Here is a 16,192-nt window from a genome sequence, read left to right as displayed (position 1 = left end):
ATTTTCAGTCAAGTCAGTATATTATCATGATTTTTGCAGCCAAACCAGTAAAACATGACTGTTTTGCAGTTAATACAGTATATTATTGGGAGTTTTGCAGTAAATCAAGTAAAATAAAATGGAATCTGTAGTCAAGTCAGAATGATATCATGTCATACTGCAAAGTCAGTATATCATCATGTTTTAATCCCTCACATACCCTGAGTCTATCTTTATATTCCCGTACACCTTTTCTAGCTGCAGTTAGAAGTGCATTTTTCTCCTCTATCTGTCTCTTATGCTCCTGTATTTCCTTTTCTTTTTCCTGAATTGTATCTTTTAACCGTGGAATAGTTTCTAAATTCTGAAGAAGATCAAAAATAAATAAAAGTATGTGTTAAACACAACATAAAAAATAAAAACACAACTAACAGTCTAACACAACCAGATTTATCTTCTGTGAAAGACTGGTGCACCATGCTAATTGCCAAATGCTAAATAGTAAGTAAGTAAGTAAGGACTTTATCTAACGAGACTACACATTTGGTAGCAGTTTTAATAATAATGACAAATATTTAATGCTAAATGCCAATGACTTCATGCTAAATGCAAAATCCTTAATGCTAAATACTACAAACCAAACGTTTATGCCTTATTTCTAAAGCAAAATGCTTTATGCTGAATAACTTGTGCTTATTGCCAAATAATAAATACTAACTGGCAAATTCTTTAACTTTAAAGACTTAATTATCTGTGATCTCATAAGCTAATGAATGTAAGCTTTAATTATTTGAAAATAAACAATGTTCTACCAGTCTGATTTGAAAACTTGTATAACATGTCCCGCCAGTCATGGAAACACTGGACCGAAACTTTTTACTGTTTAATATGTATATAAAAATGTTTCATACATAGACAAAGTTATGTAATGAAGGAAAATGACTATCTAAAGGATATATTCAGCTCTTCATCTGAATAAGCACTTAGCAATTAGCACTCATCATTTTGTCAATCTCGATATTTGACATTGAGTATTTGGCAAATAGCATTTTGCATTAATTATTGTCTTACTTGTCTTGAAAATAAAATCATAGTTTATCTTTCAGTTATTCATACAGACTGAGCCCTAGTGATATAATTCATCTGCATCTGAACTTTAACCTTTAGCCTGCTGGCGGCAAGTGATTCTGCCTCTGCGACCAGTGTAGACCAAGATCAGCCTGCACATCCTTGCAGCTGATCATGGTCTGCACTGTTTGCTATCCAGTCAGTAAATTTTCAATGAACACCCCTTCTAATAATAAATGGTACTGCTCATATTGAATCATGGACCAGTCCATTTTAGAAATTTAGCAGGTAAGGGCTTAGAACAATGACTTTATTCAATGATGAAATCACTGTTTGGTATATATTATTTCTTAAATGGAGAAAGTATTTAAGCTGAGCCTATAAGGTTAGCTGGCAGAAGACTATCAGTCTAGCTGTTGCCAATTTGATCTTGAGTAAAATGAATGTCCTTTTCCACATAATGTTTCATGACTCCACACTTTTTGTTTTTTGTTGTTATCTCTGTCAAATGTTGATATTTTTCAGTAAAAAATTGAAACATTATTCAATAATCGTTTTAATGAAACATTATTTTAAGTACAGAACAACACAGAACAATGGTAACTATCAAAGTAAAACCAGTAAGCCATGACAATATTAAATTTGAAACCATAAAAAAATCTACACCTGTTTATGCAAAAAAGTTACGGCTAAAACTGTACTAAAACTGTTTTAGTTGCGGAAGGCACTAATTACCACATAGTAGTCAGCATTATGTGACTGACACAACTCAATGAATTTACTTCTGATTGTTATGGTTGCTGTGTTTTATTTAACTTGAATGATTATCTAATATTTGACAGAGGTACATGCAAATGCCTCAACAAAAACCAAAAGGTGTAGTCTAAGAAAAGTTGTTAAGTATAACTTGAACCTGTACGTTTTATCTAATATGGCCCCAAAACTTTTCTAAACTTTAATTGTCTTATTCATACACTTATAAATTAAAATAAATGTTACCTTTAAACTATTTGTTTTTTCATTATTTTAAATATGACCAAGGTAACTGACAGCTGTTCAATGCTGTAATGTCTCAAAACTTTATTTCTTACACATACATGTAAAAATTATAATTTTTTACCTTTTCAATATTTTCATTTTTCATGATTTCATATCTGACTTGTATCTTCATATCTTCCATCTTTTCCTCCAGGTCCTTTATCCTACTGTTTGCTGTCTGCAAAATACATATAATAAAACTTTACTGAAATTTGCTCTTTATACGAAACAAGAAATATTTGCACTAAAACACTGACTGCTCAAAGTCTTAAACCTTACCTTGCTAAATTTCTATAATGAACTTGTCCATCTTCCAATTTGGACAGTACCATTATGATCTACAGTGGTCGCAAGGGCAGAATCAATCATATCCAGCATGGTTAGGGTTATGGGGATGAACAAACTGCTGGAGATATGCAGGGTTTCAGGCCATTCAAATATAAATACATAAAGAAAACTGCAGGGGACTACGTGGATTCTCGAGTCAGCCTAAAGTTTCTCGAGCAAGCACTGTAATTGTTTAGGTATTAGGCGGAAATGCAGACAATATTATAAGAATTCAAAATGTCACATTAACATTCAATGTATGCAAGTTACCTCTAGCTGTCTGTTACAGTCATCTATGTCCTTCTCCAATCTTTTTATCTCATTGTCCCTCACTCTAACTTGTTGTCTGTAAAGAAAGAAGCAAACAAATTCTTCTTCATTTTCAGTACATTGCTATGAAAAATGTATTAATTTCACATTACATCAGTTGTTTTTTGATATTGATACAAATTGTCAACAGTATTTAAGATATGTAACTTATCTTGAGCATCCTTGGATTCTGAATTAGTGCTAATTTGTTCACCTCAAGTAACCAACAACTTCCCCACATGAATTGGTGGTACAGGAGAAATAATTTCAGATAAGAACTGTTTTTGACAGTGTTATGTCAAACTTTCCCCTTTTCCAGGGATCAAACATGCAACTCTTGACTGATAAGCTTTGGGTCCACATACTGGGCTAGCCAGATGCAGCTATTAAAAACACACTCGGATGCTACTACAGTTGAACCTGTCCTAAAGACCACCCATGGGAAATAGAGACCTCCTGGATGTGAAGATCAATAGTTTCACTTCCAAATTCAACATTTACAGTGAACTGTTACTTCTAGATAAAGACCACATGAAAAAAATTATTCCCAATTATTCACAATCCTAAAGGTGGCCTTAATATATGTATATGGGGTTGACTGTACCTCAGTCATACTGATATTTTTGTTGGCTAGCTTTGAAGTCCCATCAACCCAAGTCAAGTCATCGACACTTTTGAGATTTCAGGAAGACCATGGGTGATGCTCAAAGCAATATTTCAGGCAAAGAAGAGAGTACCCAGGTAGAATTAATCATCATTCTGTTACAAGTCAAATGTATTACTTCCTTTGAGGAAGACCCAAGCAAGGCTTAAATCCCCCAAGATGGTTGGCAGGTCATTCATTCTACTTGGCCACAAGGCCCCTCACTCTTATGAAGACAGGAGTCAAGTTTGACAATTCACAGATTTTAACCAGTTTGTTTATGTTTCAAGTATATTCTGATTCCTTACATTACCACCAAGGCCCTTAAGTCCATACTGAAGAGAACAGCCAAGTTCTGAAGATTCACAGATTTTAACCAAACTTATTTATGTTTCAAGTATATTCTAATTTCCTTACACCTCCACATTTTCAAAGCATTTACATGAAGACAATTTTCAAATCCAGACAGATCTGCACAGCTACCTTATTACATAATGATGTCACAAATTTTTAAATAAGTATCCAGAAAAGCAATATAAAAACAATACTTACATTGTAGATTCAAGGTTTTGCTTGGTAGTTTCCAGAATAAGTTCAGCTTTTTCAACTTCAGATGCTATAATAAAATAAAAAAAACAAAAAACATTTTGTTATTAACTTCATTTTACAATTCTATTATTTTACATAAAAAACTTTTGCTGTTATCCAAGGTTATGAAAGAAGCAGTCAATATCTACCTATAGAATGTTTCATTCAAGTAATAACAATCATTATTATTCTTATTTTTGCATCACAACAGAAAAGTTAAAAAATGTAAAAATCAAACATATCCACCTTTCTTGGCATCCATCTTGTTTTTTTTAAACACAGAAGTTAATATACTCAAACTTTTCTCAATATTTCAAATATTTTCTTAAAATGTTTAGATATTTTCTTTATACAATCCATTTAAACCCTAGTAGCTAGGATATACATAATTGACTATAATTTAAAAACAAGTTTAGCGAGATAAGAGCAGTGCTATAGCTGTTTATAATGTTGGTTTTTTCAATACTTTAAATGTTGAATGTTTACTACTATATATCATTACTTAAAAGCTTTTTTTCCGACTTGACAAAGTACTTTCATATGTGAATGTACTCTAAAATCAAATATTTTTGCAACGCTAAAATTTTCGCTATTTCTGACCTTAAAATTAGTTGGCAAAGTAAAATATTGATGAGGAATATAGCCAACTTGTCAAATATATAAGCCTATATATATGGGAAGGATATCACTTTTGTGAGTATCTAGTTTTGAATATTCAGCCAGTTCACCAATATAATAAAACTAAATCCCTCGCAAAAATTCCCAGCTCTACAGTACATGAATAAAAGATGAAACCATGTGAAACTGTATTATTCAGCAGTTCAAACAGTATTCATTTCAAAAAGCACTCATATAGCCTTTAAATTGTATAGAAAAGCTCTTTATCCTGTTAGTCACAGGGTAAAACTAGATGTAAAATAACTTTGATGTCATTCAAGCCATATTGTAGGAAACTACTGAGCAGATTTCAAAAAGATTAAATTTTCACACTTAGTCTAATGTTCCATGGTTTTCCAATACCAAAATATTTGTTGTAGATGTTGAATTCATTAAAATGACCTGCTCTACAACTGATCTTGCTATTTTCGAAGGACACGGTTCATACAGAATACCTGAGACAAAAGTCAAGTATACTACTTGCTACATTAGTCTCACTGCATTTGATTTCTGCAAGAAGAACATTATGTGCAGCACTACCTACAGGATAAAATCTGACCTACTTTGAAAGATGATTATGTTTCACACCTTAATCGGGACAAAGTAGTCTAATTATTTCTTGAATACCCACTTCGATCATTTGACAAAGTAAAATCCGAAATGAATTATGTGTAATGCCCAAATATTTAACGAAATTTCCTTGCCACTGTCTTAGATTTACATGGTAGTAATTGTTAATGTCTTTCTCATGAAATTATTTTTTAAAATATGGGGTCCAATATACTGGGTACACTTTAAAAGGACCTAGATGCTTTACCGTGAAAACAGTTAACTCCCTTAGCAAAAGTGAAGGTCACATTTACCAGAACTAGCATAATGGATTTAAAAGAAAACAAGGACTAGAAAAATCATTTTCTGTTTGAAATAATATTTGCAAAGAAAAGGTTTACTAAGTTAATAAGAAATAATAGCAACATAATTTGTTTTTCTTTCCTTTATTTGCTCATTGCACTTGTTTTTGCCCATAAAACATTGCCTTTTTTGAGTGGTTCGACTGAAATATTTTTCACTCTAAAAATCAATACTAACAGATACAAAAAAAAATAACTTCTGGAATAAGAGGGCCATGAAGGTCCTGACTGGATCACCTGACCTTGACCTTGCTTCTGCTAAAGTTTGATGAAAGTTCAATAATTTAAAAACAGAAATTGTTCAAATAAAATTGAGATCAAAGCAAGTCACTTGTCTAACACTTCTCATTACAGAATTAAAAAAAAAATCAATTATGAAGTACCTAGATGCTCTAACCCATAAACCTATTAAATTTTCGAACACTTGACCTCTTGTCATATTTAGAAGGAAAAAACTTGAGATTAATTTTTAGCTTACTAATATTTGTTTACAGAAGAGGGTTTTTGATATCCCAATGTTAACATAAACTGTAAAATATCTAACATGAAGTTAATGATTTTCAGATTGGTTTCAATTTATATGTATAAATAAAGACATTTGAGAATCTACAGGTTGTATAGACCTCCTGCTGTTTTAGAATATGGTCTATGGATTAAATGAAAAATAGAAGTGATAGTTGGCTTCTTTTGTAGAAATACATTGGACAAAGAGCTACTACAACTGAATTGAATTAAAGAGCGAATTTACAATAGTTTTTCATATAGCCTTGGATATGCAAATTTTAATTTGTACTATATGAATGAAAATTATTACTTTAACCTGCTACCATGAAAAATAGATATGCAAAGATTCAAATCTGAAAGCCCTGGGTTGAAGATAATTTTTTTATTTCAGCCAGCACAATAGTTTAACCCTTAGCTTGCTGGCGGCAAGTCATTTTGTCTTTGTGACCAGTGAAGACCAAGATGTGCAGGCTCATCATGGTATGGGCTGCACTGTTCGCTATTCAGTCAGTAAATTTTCAGTGAACATGCTGCCCAAATTGAATGATGGACAAGTCCATTTTAGAAATTTAACAGGGTAAGGGTTAATTACAATTTGTAACAGTGTTACAATATATACTGACAGAGTTACTTAGGCCAAGCCGAAGTCGAGTTAGTTCAGTAAGGAGAGTAATTTTACAAGCCTATCAAGCAAGAGGTTAGGAGTTTGATCCCTATGCAAGGTAATGGGTCTCGTATGTCTGAAGTCTCTGACTGATGTGGAGAAGTTGTCAGTTACAAAAATACACAAGGAACACTCCCCGGCGAAATGGAATTCATGAAATCATGAATTTTTCATCACCATTATGAATTATTCATGAACTGTTCTGGATTACTTCTTAATCTAACTTCATGAAGTTTTATGCATGAAGTGTCATTTGATCTACTTCATGAAGATATCAAGCATTATTGACAGATGCATAAAATCCTTGAAATATTCATGAACTAGTTTAAGAATGAATCAAGATTTTTTCATGAATGTCAATATACCTATAGAATTCAAGAAAAATTCTTGAAAAAAATGATGAACATTTTATGAGCAGTTTAAGAATATTAAATTCTTAAAACATTCTTTATGTGTTCTTAACAAAAAGTCATGAATATTCAATGAGTATATCTATGATTCATTAAAAATACTAAAATTCAAAACCTTTTTCTAGGTCAGTACCAGTTCTTGAACCCAATTGTGAGTTTCTGAACTGTCCATTCATTAAACATAAAACTTAGGTTTACCTTTTACAATAAATGAGTAAGTTCATGAACTGTTCATGAATGTTCATGAACATTAAATTCATGTCACATGATCAGTTTCCATTATTTTGTTGCATGCTGGGAAATGATTCAGCAATTTTTGAGAAGTTTGTGCAGCAAATGAGAAGGAAATATTTATCATACTACAGTTAGGAATGGTTTAAAAGGAACATGAGTATATTGAATATCAGATAAGTAATTATGGTGTTGTTATAAATCGTTCATTTTAAAAATATAAAATCCTTCTAAAATGTCACAAGTTTTCACGACCCTGAAGCAAAGCTTGTATCTTAATTTCAATCTTGAGATTAAAGTAAATTAAACATTGTTTAACTTAATGTTTTGTATTTTATACAGCAATTGTTTACTTTTTATTATGCTCCCAATCCAACTCCAGTTTACTGTTTGACTCAACATTTCATTTGTTGAGGGTGGAAAATATCATTGTCACAGTGACTCAGCAGAGACTAAAACAATCTCTAGCCACTAACTGAACAACACTTTGACCTACAGGATTTTTTCTTGTATCAAGCTATACCGATATTGTTCAAAGAATCCCATTACATGCAGATCTCTCAGGTTCCACTCCTACCACTGGTTACCTTGACTAGTTCATGAAACTTTTTTTTTTTTTACAAAAATAGTTCATGAATAAATATTCATGAAATTCAAAATTTATGTTTCATGAATTTCAATACATTATCTCTTAATTAGTACAGGTATTATTTAGTAACTGAAAATATGATGGATTACTGTATCATCTATGGCAAAGAAGTCCTTTTATAATGTTTTGTATTGTTCATGAAATATTCAAGAATTTAAGCACAAATGTCTTCATGAAGTTATAAGAATATTTATTCTTGAAGTGTTCATGGAAAAAACATGAAGTGCAAATGAGACAGTAAGTGGGCTTATCAAATCGCATTTGTTCGCTGCTTCCTTCATGCGTTATAAATTCTTGTCATAACCTCTGAAACAACTGGGTGAATTTCAATGAAACTTGGCCACAATTAATCCCTATGACCAAAGTTGCTCATAAATGAGAATATTATAGGGTACTTAGGTCAAAATCAAATTGACCTTCACATTGAAATTTATATAAAAAAAATTCTTCATGAAAAGTTCAAGAAAAGCTCAAAAAGTTTCTTCATGAAATTCATGAAATTTACTAAAAATAATTCATGAAGTATTCATGCCAAAGAAGTGAACTGCAAATGAGACAATGAAATAAAGAACAAAAACTTCATGCATTATTCATGAAATGTTTTTTTTTAAGAATTATTAATGCACAGTTCAAGAACTTTTCATGCAAAATACCCATGCTTGATTTCATGCACTTTTATGCATCCATCAATTTTACTGAAAATAACTCATGAAGTATTCATGGCAAACATGTGAACAGAAAATGAGACAATGAAATTAAGAACAAAAACTGCATGCATTATTCATGAAGTGTTTTTTGAAGAATAATTGCATGAAGTCTTCATGAACATTAATTAATGCATAGGTCAAGAATTTATCATGCAAACAATACATGCTTGATTTTATGCATTTTTATGCATTTTGTTGTTCATGAATTATTCATGAAGTTACATTTCATGAGTTGTTGATGAATTTGTCTCATTTTCAGTTCACTTCTTCCTCATGAAGACTTCATGAAGTCCTGCATGAAGTAATCATGCAAACTTCATGAATACTTCATGAAGTATGATATTACATAATAACAAGAGCACTGCCTTGAGGGTGCAGATGCTAATCTGATTTTTTTGTCCCTGTATAACAGAAATATTGTCCTACCTGTGTGTTTTTATGATATTTTCTAAGTCTAAAAGAGGCCATAATTCTTGCAAAAAGCAGGATGGAGTTATGTTTCCTGCTGTTACAGAGTCAGCTTTTGATGGTGAACAAGTGTTGCAAGTTTTAAAGCAATAGCTTTGATAGTTTCGGAGAAAAGCTAGCTGACCTAAACACAAAACTTAACCTAGAAATCTTATTTTTCAAAAAAGTACTGTTGAAAATGGCATTAAACTAATATCAAAATTAAGTAGTCTTCTTACAACTAGAGATTTTATTACCCTGTTATATATTTTATGTCTATATCTTAAGGTAGGGGACCATTAATGATGAGCGGCATACATAAATGTCTGAAGAGAAAACCTGATCAAACTGAAATTGCTGAGTACGGACCCACTTCCTTAAGATTTAACTATGCTCTATTCATGTATCTGTTACGAATATTAACATTCTCACATCAATTTGTTTTCAAATTGTGCTGGGATCATTATAAAGTAAATTTTACAAAACATCTTTTGCTTTTGAAAGATATTTCTTTTTAAAAAACAACAACATTTAAAAGTCACTAGCTATAAATAGAACACAAATGGACTGGTAAACTAAAATTAAAAGACCTTCCATTTTTTTTTCGACTGAAGACTTTATTACCCCATTATATTTTTAGGTCTATAACCCCAAATATTTAAAGTTGGAAATATATCCCTCATTGAAGAATGGTAAACAAATTGGTTACTGATTATTAAAATGTAAAGAAAAACTGTTAACCATTAAATTATGAGGGCAATTTCCAAGATTATCTGGTCTCTTGTATATATGATTGTGAACCAAGGTCGAGATATTACTAGATTAAAGACGCGTTACTGTCAATAATCAAGGTGAAATGACAATAATTCTGTCAAAATCAATTCTAAAATTCAATAAAAGTTTACACTAAAACAGATAAAAGAATACTGTTGACAAATTTTCACCATAATTGGAAATCAAAATGTATATTTAAATCACTAAACTGATCAACTAAGTGGGAAATATTTCAGATAAAATTAGTCTATCTAATTTGAATAATTACAAAAGAAATCCCTCATACAAACTTTCTGATTCAAAAGAGTTTTTTATATTAATTAAAAAAAACTTAAATTTATACTACAAAATGAACAAACTAAACTGGAAATTTGTCCTTGTGAGTCTTTGAAAGCCTCTTAGAGATATTAACTTCCTGCAGTTTGTTTAAATTATCTTCTTTAAAAAAGAGTGCTGCAAAGAAAGTATTTTGTTTTAATTGATTTAATTTATAATTTGTAGAATACGGTAAGCAAGAAAAATAAAGTACTGTTGTACTACGTTGGTTGCAGATGCAGAAGGAAATATCCAGCTCTTATGTAACTGTTTTGGTGGTAACTCAGCAGAGCCTCGTTACAGCCTCAATACCGTCAAAACTGTTACCATCAAACTGACTATTCCTATCTGCATCTACAGCCAGTGTCAGTTATTATATTCCACTATCAATTTATCTAAAAATTGTGTACCTGCCCAACATCTAAATCTACAACTTTTAAGGCAATTTTTGCAACCCACTCCCCATCCCACATAAAGACTTGGATGTTTTGTTTGTTTTCTAGAAATTTAGCTAACATTAGCATCAATAAAGTCATTCTAGCCTTTAATGGTAGAAAAAGACTCCAGGAGCCCATCTGGACTTTATTTCATACATAAGTGGACATACAGATACAATAACCATTTCCTAGACAGCTGGATGGCTTCTACACATGACAACCTGAGCAGATCTCAAACCCACAGGCGAGGGACTAGTAATTTGATATCCTTGACCTCACTAACTTAGCCACAGAGACCCCCTTTGAGAGGCAATCACTTCACTTTTACAAATAAAACACAAACCTCTAATTTCTAAATTCCTCATTCTATCATCTTTAAATCTTATATCACTCTGCATCTTCTCTATCTGTTCAATCTTCTTTTTGTTGTCTATTCGCAGCCTGTCCAAGAGCTCGTTTGTTTTCATCAAGTTTTTGGTAGCATCACTCTGACCTGCCATAAGCTCTTGTAATCTATTTTGAAGTATCTGAAATAAAATTTTATCAACCATAAAAGATATGATCTATACTGCAATGTTTCTTTAAAGTTATTTTCTGTTCTGTAATATGTTTCATCTGTAATCTAGTCAGGAGTATCTGTAATAAAATTTTATTAACTCATAATGTTAAAGATTGCACTACATTCTAGAATATCTGTAATGTGATTCTCTGGTCTGTAGTATGTATCTGTAATCTAGTGCTCCAGAATACCTGTAATAAAACATGTAGGAGAAACCATTAGTGTTTACCTGAACTTTAATGTTTCTGTAATTAACTGCTCTGGAGTTTCTGTATCATATTTCTCTCACATAAGCTTTTGTAACCGAGATTTATATAATAAAGTATCTGTAAAACTAGATGCCCACGGGCAACATATCAAGCCCACCAGCTGTCAAGATCTGACATGACCTTTGACCTCCAACTGTGACCTTGAACTTTGAGATTGGAACCTGGAGTTTGCGCATAACACTCTGTCTCACTGAGGTGAGGTTAACATTCATGCCAAATATAAACAAGATTGCTCCATGCATATCAAAGTTATGGTCCAGACAAGCTGTCAAGATCTGACATGACCTTTGACCCCCAACTGTGACCTTGACCTTTGAGATGGGTTTTGCACATGACATTCTGATTCATGTTAAATATAAACAAGATTGCTCCATGCATGTCAAAGTTACAGTCTGGACAAACAAATCCGGAAGGACACACACATGGACACACGCACATACACTGAACAGCCATTTGGACAACTATGTCTTCGCTTCCGCAAGCGGGCTCGACAACAAACAAACAACAATTAACCTCTTAATTGATGTCTGCCTCTTGCAATTCAGTAATAAAAGTTAGTCTTACAACTCTATTTTAAAGTTTCTGTAGTGCTTTTGTCTGTCCTGCCAGAACAGAGTGAGCACTGACCTAAGTATCTGAAATATTAAACATGCTCAATCATGGTATTAAAGTGTTAACATTAAGATATCTGGAAGTTCTGTAATGTGTTCTCTAAGTTGCCTTCAGTTTCTGTAATCTACATGTGATATATCCATAACGAAACTGATTTTTTTACATTTAGCTTTATAGTTCTAGGGTTTCTGTAAACTGAGTTTCTGTTTTACTAAAAGTGTCTTCTATTATTAGTAACTACTACAAGATTTTTCTCTAAGTTATAACAATTTTCTTTAATTTTAGTACTTTAATTATCCTTACAAATAAAAACTTTGTAAACATATCACTATTTAGATAAGTAATTAATTTAAATATAAGGAGAAAAGACAAAGTTTGTCATCAAAGGCATTTTTTTTCTGTAATATTAGTTCCATTTATGAAGATCTTTCAAGCAAATTACAGAACTATGCCACTTTGAGACAAATCTCGACCTTTCTGCATGCAGGAATTCCATAAAATGGACCAACATTTTGGTGTGACTTTAAAATGAACAAAACAAACAAACAAACCTTCATAAAATATGAAAAATATTCCAATAAGTTAGTCAAAACATTTTCATTTCTTTAATTTATCAAACTAAACCCAACTTAAAGAGCACAGATCTGACATGTTGTTGAGCTGATTACTGTTCAAGTATATGGCATAAGACACTCAAGAGATCTTTCACTTTCCATTTTACATGTAAAAAAAAACTTCCACCCAATTTAATAACTCAGATAGGCCTTCCTTTCAAACACTTAACATTTCAGTGCCAGTTAAAATAAAAGTTTTGTTAACAAGCTCTATTTTGTGACATTATTAGGTATATTTGAAGTAGTTCACTTGTTGTCTGGTAAAAATGAGATAACTGGTTAACAGAAGGCATAGGTGCACAAGCGCAATTTTAAGTGTTATTTCATTTTTGATGGGCGTTGTAATGGGCTTTAAGATAAATTGATTTTAAACATGATTTAGCGGAGTATTACTTTAAAGCACTGTATATAAGAGCAGAATAAAGACAACACAATTTTGACAAAAACTGATAAATCGGACATAACATGCATAAACAACGTAAACTACTTTCCACTCGGTCCTCTTCAAATATTCTGGCATCTCATTAAGTGAGAATAACAGACCATCAACCACATTTTAAAATTTGGAGTGCAAAAATTGACAAGATTTGCCATTTTTTTGCAAAAATATGTTTTTCAGACACAAACATAATTCAGGTTATATGACAACTTTTCCAATATCTTATGATAACCCATAAACCATAAACCAATACAGTCTTGTCAAATGATAACTCATTAAATATATAACTGCATGGTCTATAGAAATACTGAATATCCTGTAAAGACGTATAAGAAAATAAAAGAGTTGGATGACATCTTGGAAGTAGGCATACTCGCTCTCTAAAATCACAGGATAAAGTTGGAGTGTTGGTCTACTAAACATGGGGGTCATGCGTTCAAGTTCCTCTTCATATGACAACAGTACTGGATGTTTTCAGGAATCAGAGTGATTGAAATAAAATTGGAGCTTTTATTAGAGTCCTGTTAAAATAAATTAATATAATCTAAGCTGAAGAATGGAAATCTGACTTGATGACCTGTACTGCTTACAAATCTTACAAATAAGGTCATTTTTACCAATTTATAATACCTATTGCATGTTTTTAACAATAATCTATCATTAAGTATTACCTGTCAGGCAAAGTCAAACATTTTTAATGTGTATCAGAAAGTTAATTATCAAGAAATTGCAACAATGCACAAAACAGGTGGGTGAATATATTCAGAAATGCGTATCTTAGTCACTGGGGTCGTAAATTTGAATCAATATGTTTTTCATTAATATTTCAAAAATGAATTGTTTAAAAGTAGCGAGGTTGAGTTTTCAATATGCATATATAGAAAATGTCTACACATATCAAGTATCTGCCAGTGTGTCTGCAACATAGTAATAATGTAATGTATTTTGGACCCACTACACATACTCATATATGCATGCATATAAAATCACAACCTCTCCAGAAAGTACACAATCTAAACCTTTCTTTTGTCTGAAATACTTGCCTCATTCTCTTTCTTCTCATTTTCATATTTGTCTTTAAACTCCTCTAGTTCTGTTATCTTACTCTTCAGTTCTTGTTTCTCTCTTTCCCTGAAATAAAAGGAGAACGAGTTATCATAAATAATGTATAATATAAAGAGAAATGAAGCAAATGGTTTTTCCTGCCCTCCTGCAAATCTGATCTACCAGGATCATATTTCTCTCTAGATTCACAACAATGTTCCTAATTCCAGAACAATAATAATTATTCATCTATATCAATTTTTATGCTTTAAACTTGTTTCCATCCAGTATTATGAGAACTGTTTGTACACTGGAACCAAGAAGTGATATCTTTGGCCACCATGATCTTTCTGTTTGCATCAGTTTTTTTCATCTAAGACACTTTGTATGTGTTCCAAGATTTCCAGAACACTGTTCCATGATATTCCTTTGTAGAATTAAAATGTAAACAGAGTTTGAATTGTCACTCACATTTAAAATTTCATAAATCAAACTTTTTAATAACGTTACCCAGATATTTACAATAGTTACTCCCCTTTTACTGGATACAACACTATCATGTGCCCATACAAAATTTCAACTGTCCTACAAAAGTCTGAAGAAAATAAACTGACATACTGCACAAAGAATATATTCCTTCATAGTATAACTAAGGCAATAGGCCACCGTGTAACATTCTTATTATCTCTAGACTGAGTTAAGAATAGTTACTCCCCTTTTATTGAGGTTGCAGTGCCACATGAGCATACCAGAAGTTATGACATTTTCACATAACAATGGCAGAAACTGGTCAACTGGTACTGTATTTAAAGAGTATTACCTTCACCAAGTACCAGAAGAAGCCAAATCAGCATTCAACATTGCTGCAACGTAAGCCCAAAGTGCAGAAATTATCTAAGAAATAATAAGTTCCCAAGCGTGGTTTATCATAGAATAACCCGTGTTTTGAGTTCTTATGTGTAAGAATATATGAAGAATGCCGTAGGCCTGAGTGATATATTGTTTCGCATAAGAATGAAAAACTATGGTTATTCTAAGATAAATGATACCTCAGGGAACTTGTTATTTCGATTCTTAGACACGACATAATTAAAAGTATCGACAGTGTTAGAAAAAATGGTAACTACTTTTTACCATTCGTGCTATGCACCTGGATCATTCTATACATAGAGGATGACGTCACTACTTTGCACGCGCATTATTGGTTATCGCAAAATAACCTTTGACTGATTTTCTCCTATGTGTATATAGGATATTTGCTGGTCATGTTAGAATATGATTTATACTAATATTTATCCAAGAATTACACGTTCTTGCTTACCAATTATCTTGTTCAGCTTCAAAACTTTCTCTAACTTTATCAATAGAACTTGAAGATCCGAGTCTTTTCATGCTACGATTTGTCCCATAGCCAGGTTTATCTCCCGGCATATTTAAAGCCGTAAAAACTTTTTTCCATTTGTCAGAACTCATGTTTTTCCTTATTTTTCTTCTACAAAATTTAATGTGCTTGAGAGTATTTCACTTGTCAACTTCAAAAAAAATAGATAAAATCCCTGTCAATTTCTGCTCAGGTAAATAAATAATTCATCAGTTCATGTAAAAAAGAATTGCATCTCCAGTAAACAAAATTACACAATACAAAATGCTCAAAAAGCATCATTCATCAACCATTAAGCTTAGTCATTATCATGAGCTGAAACTATACATCTTTAAAACGTCAGCATTACGGGCACTGCAATCACTGTAAGCAGTTTTTCTTGTCAAGAAAAATCCTGACATTACCATCATAACCATCACAACAAGACACTATTTTTCAAAGTGTTCAAACCTTTTCTATTTTCCCTTTTTACTGGTCTTTCAAGTCTAATTAAACATATGACCACACAGAATGAAATTTACTTACAGCCAAATCATTTAATTTTTAGCTCATGACAGAATTTCTGCAATTTTACATCTTATAATATTATTGATTCATTTTTCGTAATGGAGACACC

General features: G+C 31.9%; 2 protein-coding genes across 8 annotated transcripts in view; one reads left to right on the top strand and one right to left on the bottom strand.

Moving 5' to 3' along the window:
• Positions 1-16,192, top strand: part of LOC123548301 (E3 ubiquitin-protein ligase ariadne-1-like) — a 366,173-nt gene that overhangs the window by 121,727 nt on the left and 228,254 nt on the right. The gene's annotated exons all lie outside the window — the stretch shown is intronic.
• The window catches only part of LOC123548303 (uncharacterized), an 88,969-nt gene that overhangs the window by 11,550 nt on the left and 61,227 nt on the right, over positions 1-16,192 (bottom strand). For 5 of the 7 annotated variants that reach the window (XM_053546547.1, XM_053546550.1, XM_053546549.1 and 2 more), the window contains exons 2-7: positions 14,195-14,282; positions 11,002-11,185; positions 3,917-3,980; positions 2,683-2,758; positions 2,168-2,263; positions 200-343 (exon numbers count right to left, since the gene is read on the bottom strand). In XM_053546547.1, coding sequence (XP_053402522.1) covers positions 200-343; positions 2,168-2,263; positions 2,683-2,758; positions 3,917-3,980; positions 11,002-11,185; positions 14,195-14,282 — 652 coding nt within the window. Of the gene's footprint in view, positions 1-199; positions 344-2,167; positions 2,264-2,682; positions 2,759-3,916; positions 3,981-11,001; positions 11,186-12,649; positions 12,671-14,194; positions 14,283-15,516; positions 15,763-16,192 lie in introns of those variants that run through there. The other 2 variants (XM_053546548.1, XM_053546551.1) reach the window with 2 other exon arrangements.

Source organism: Mercenaria mercenaria, chromosome 6 (assembly GCF_021730395.1).
Source record: "Mercenaria mercenaria strain notata chromosome 6, MADL_Memer_1, whole genome shotgun sequence".
NCBI lineage: Eukaryota > Metazoa > Mollusca > Bivalvia > Venerida > Veneridae > Mercenaria > Mercenaria mercenaria.
The sequence above is the reverse complement of the archived record's forward strand: the minus strand, read 5'-3'. Positions and strand labels throughout refer to the sequence as shown.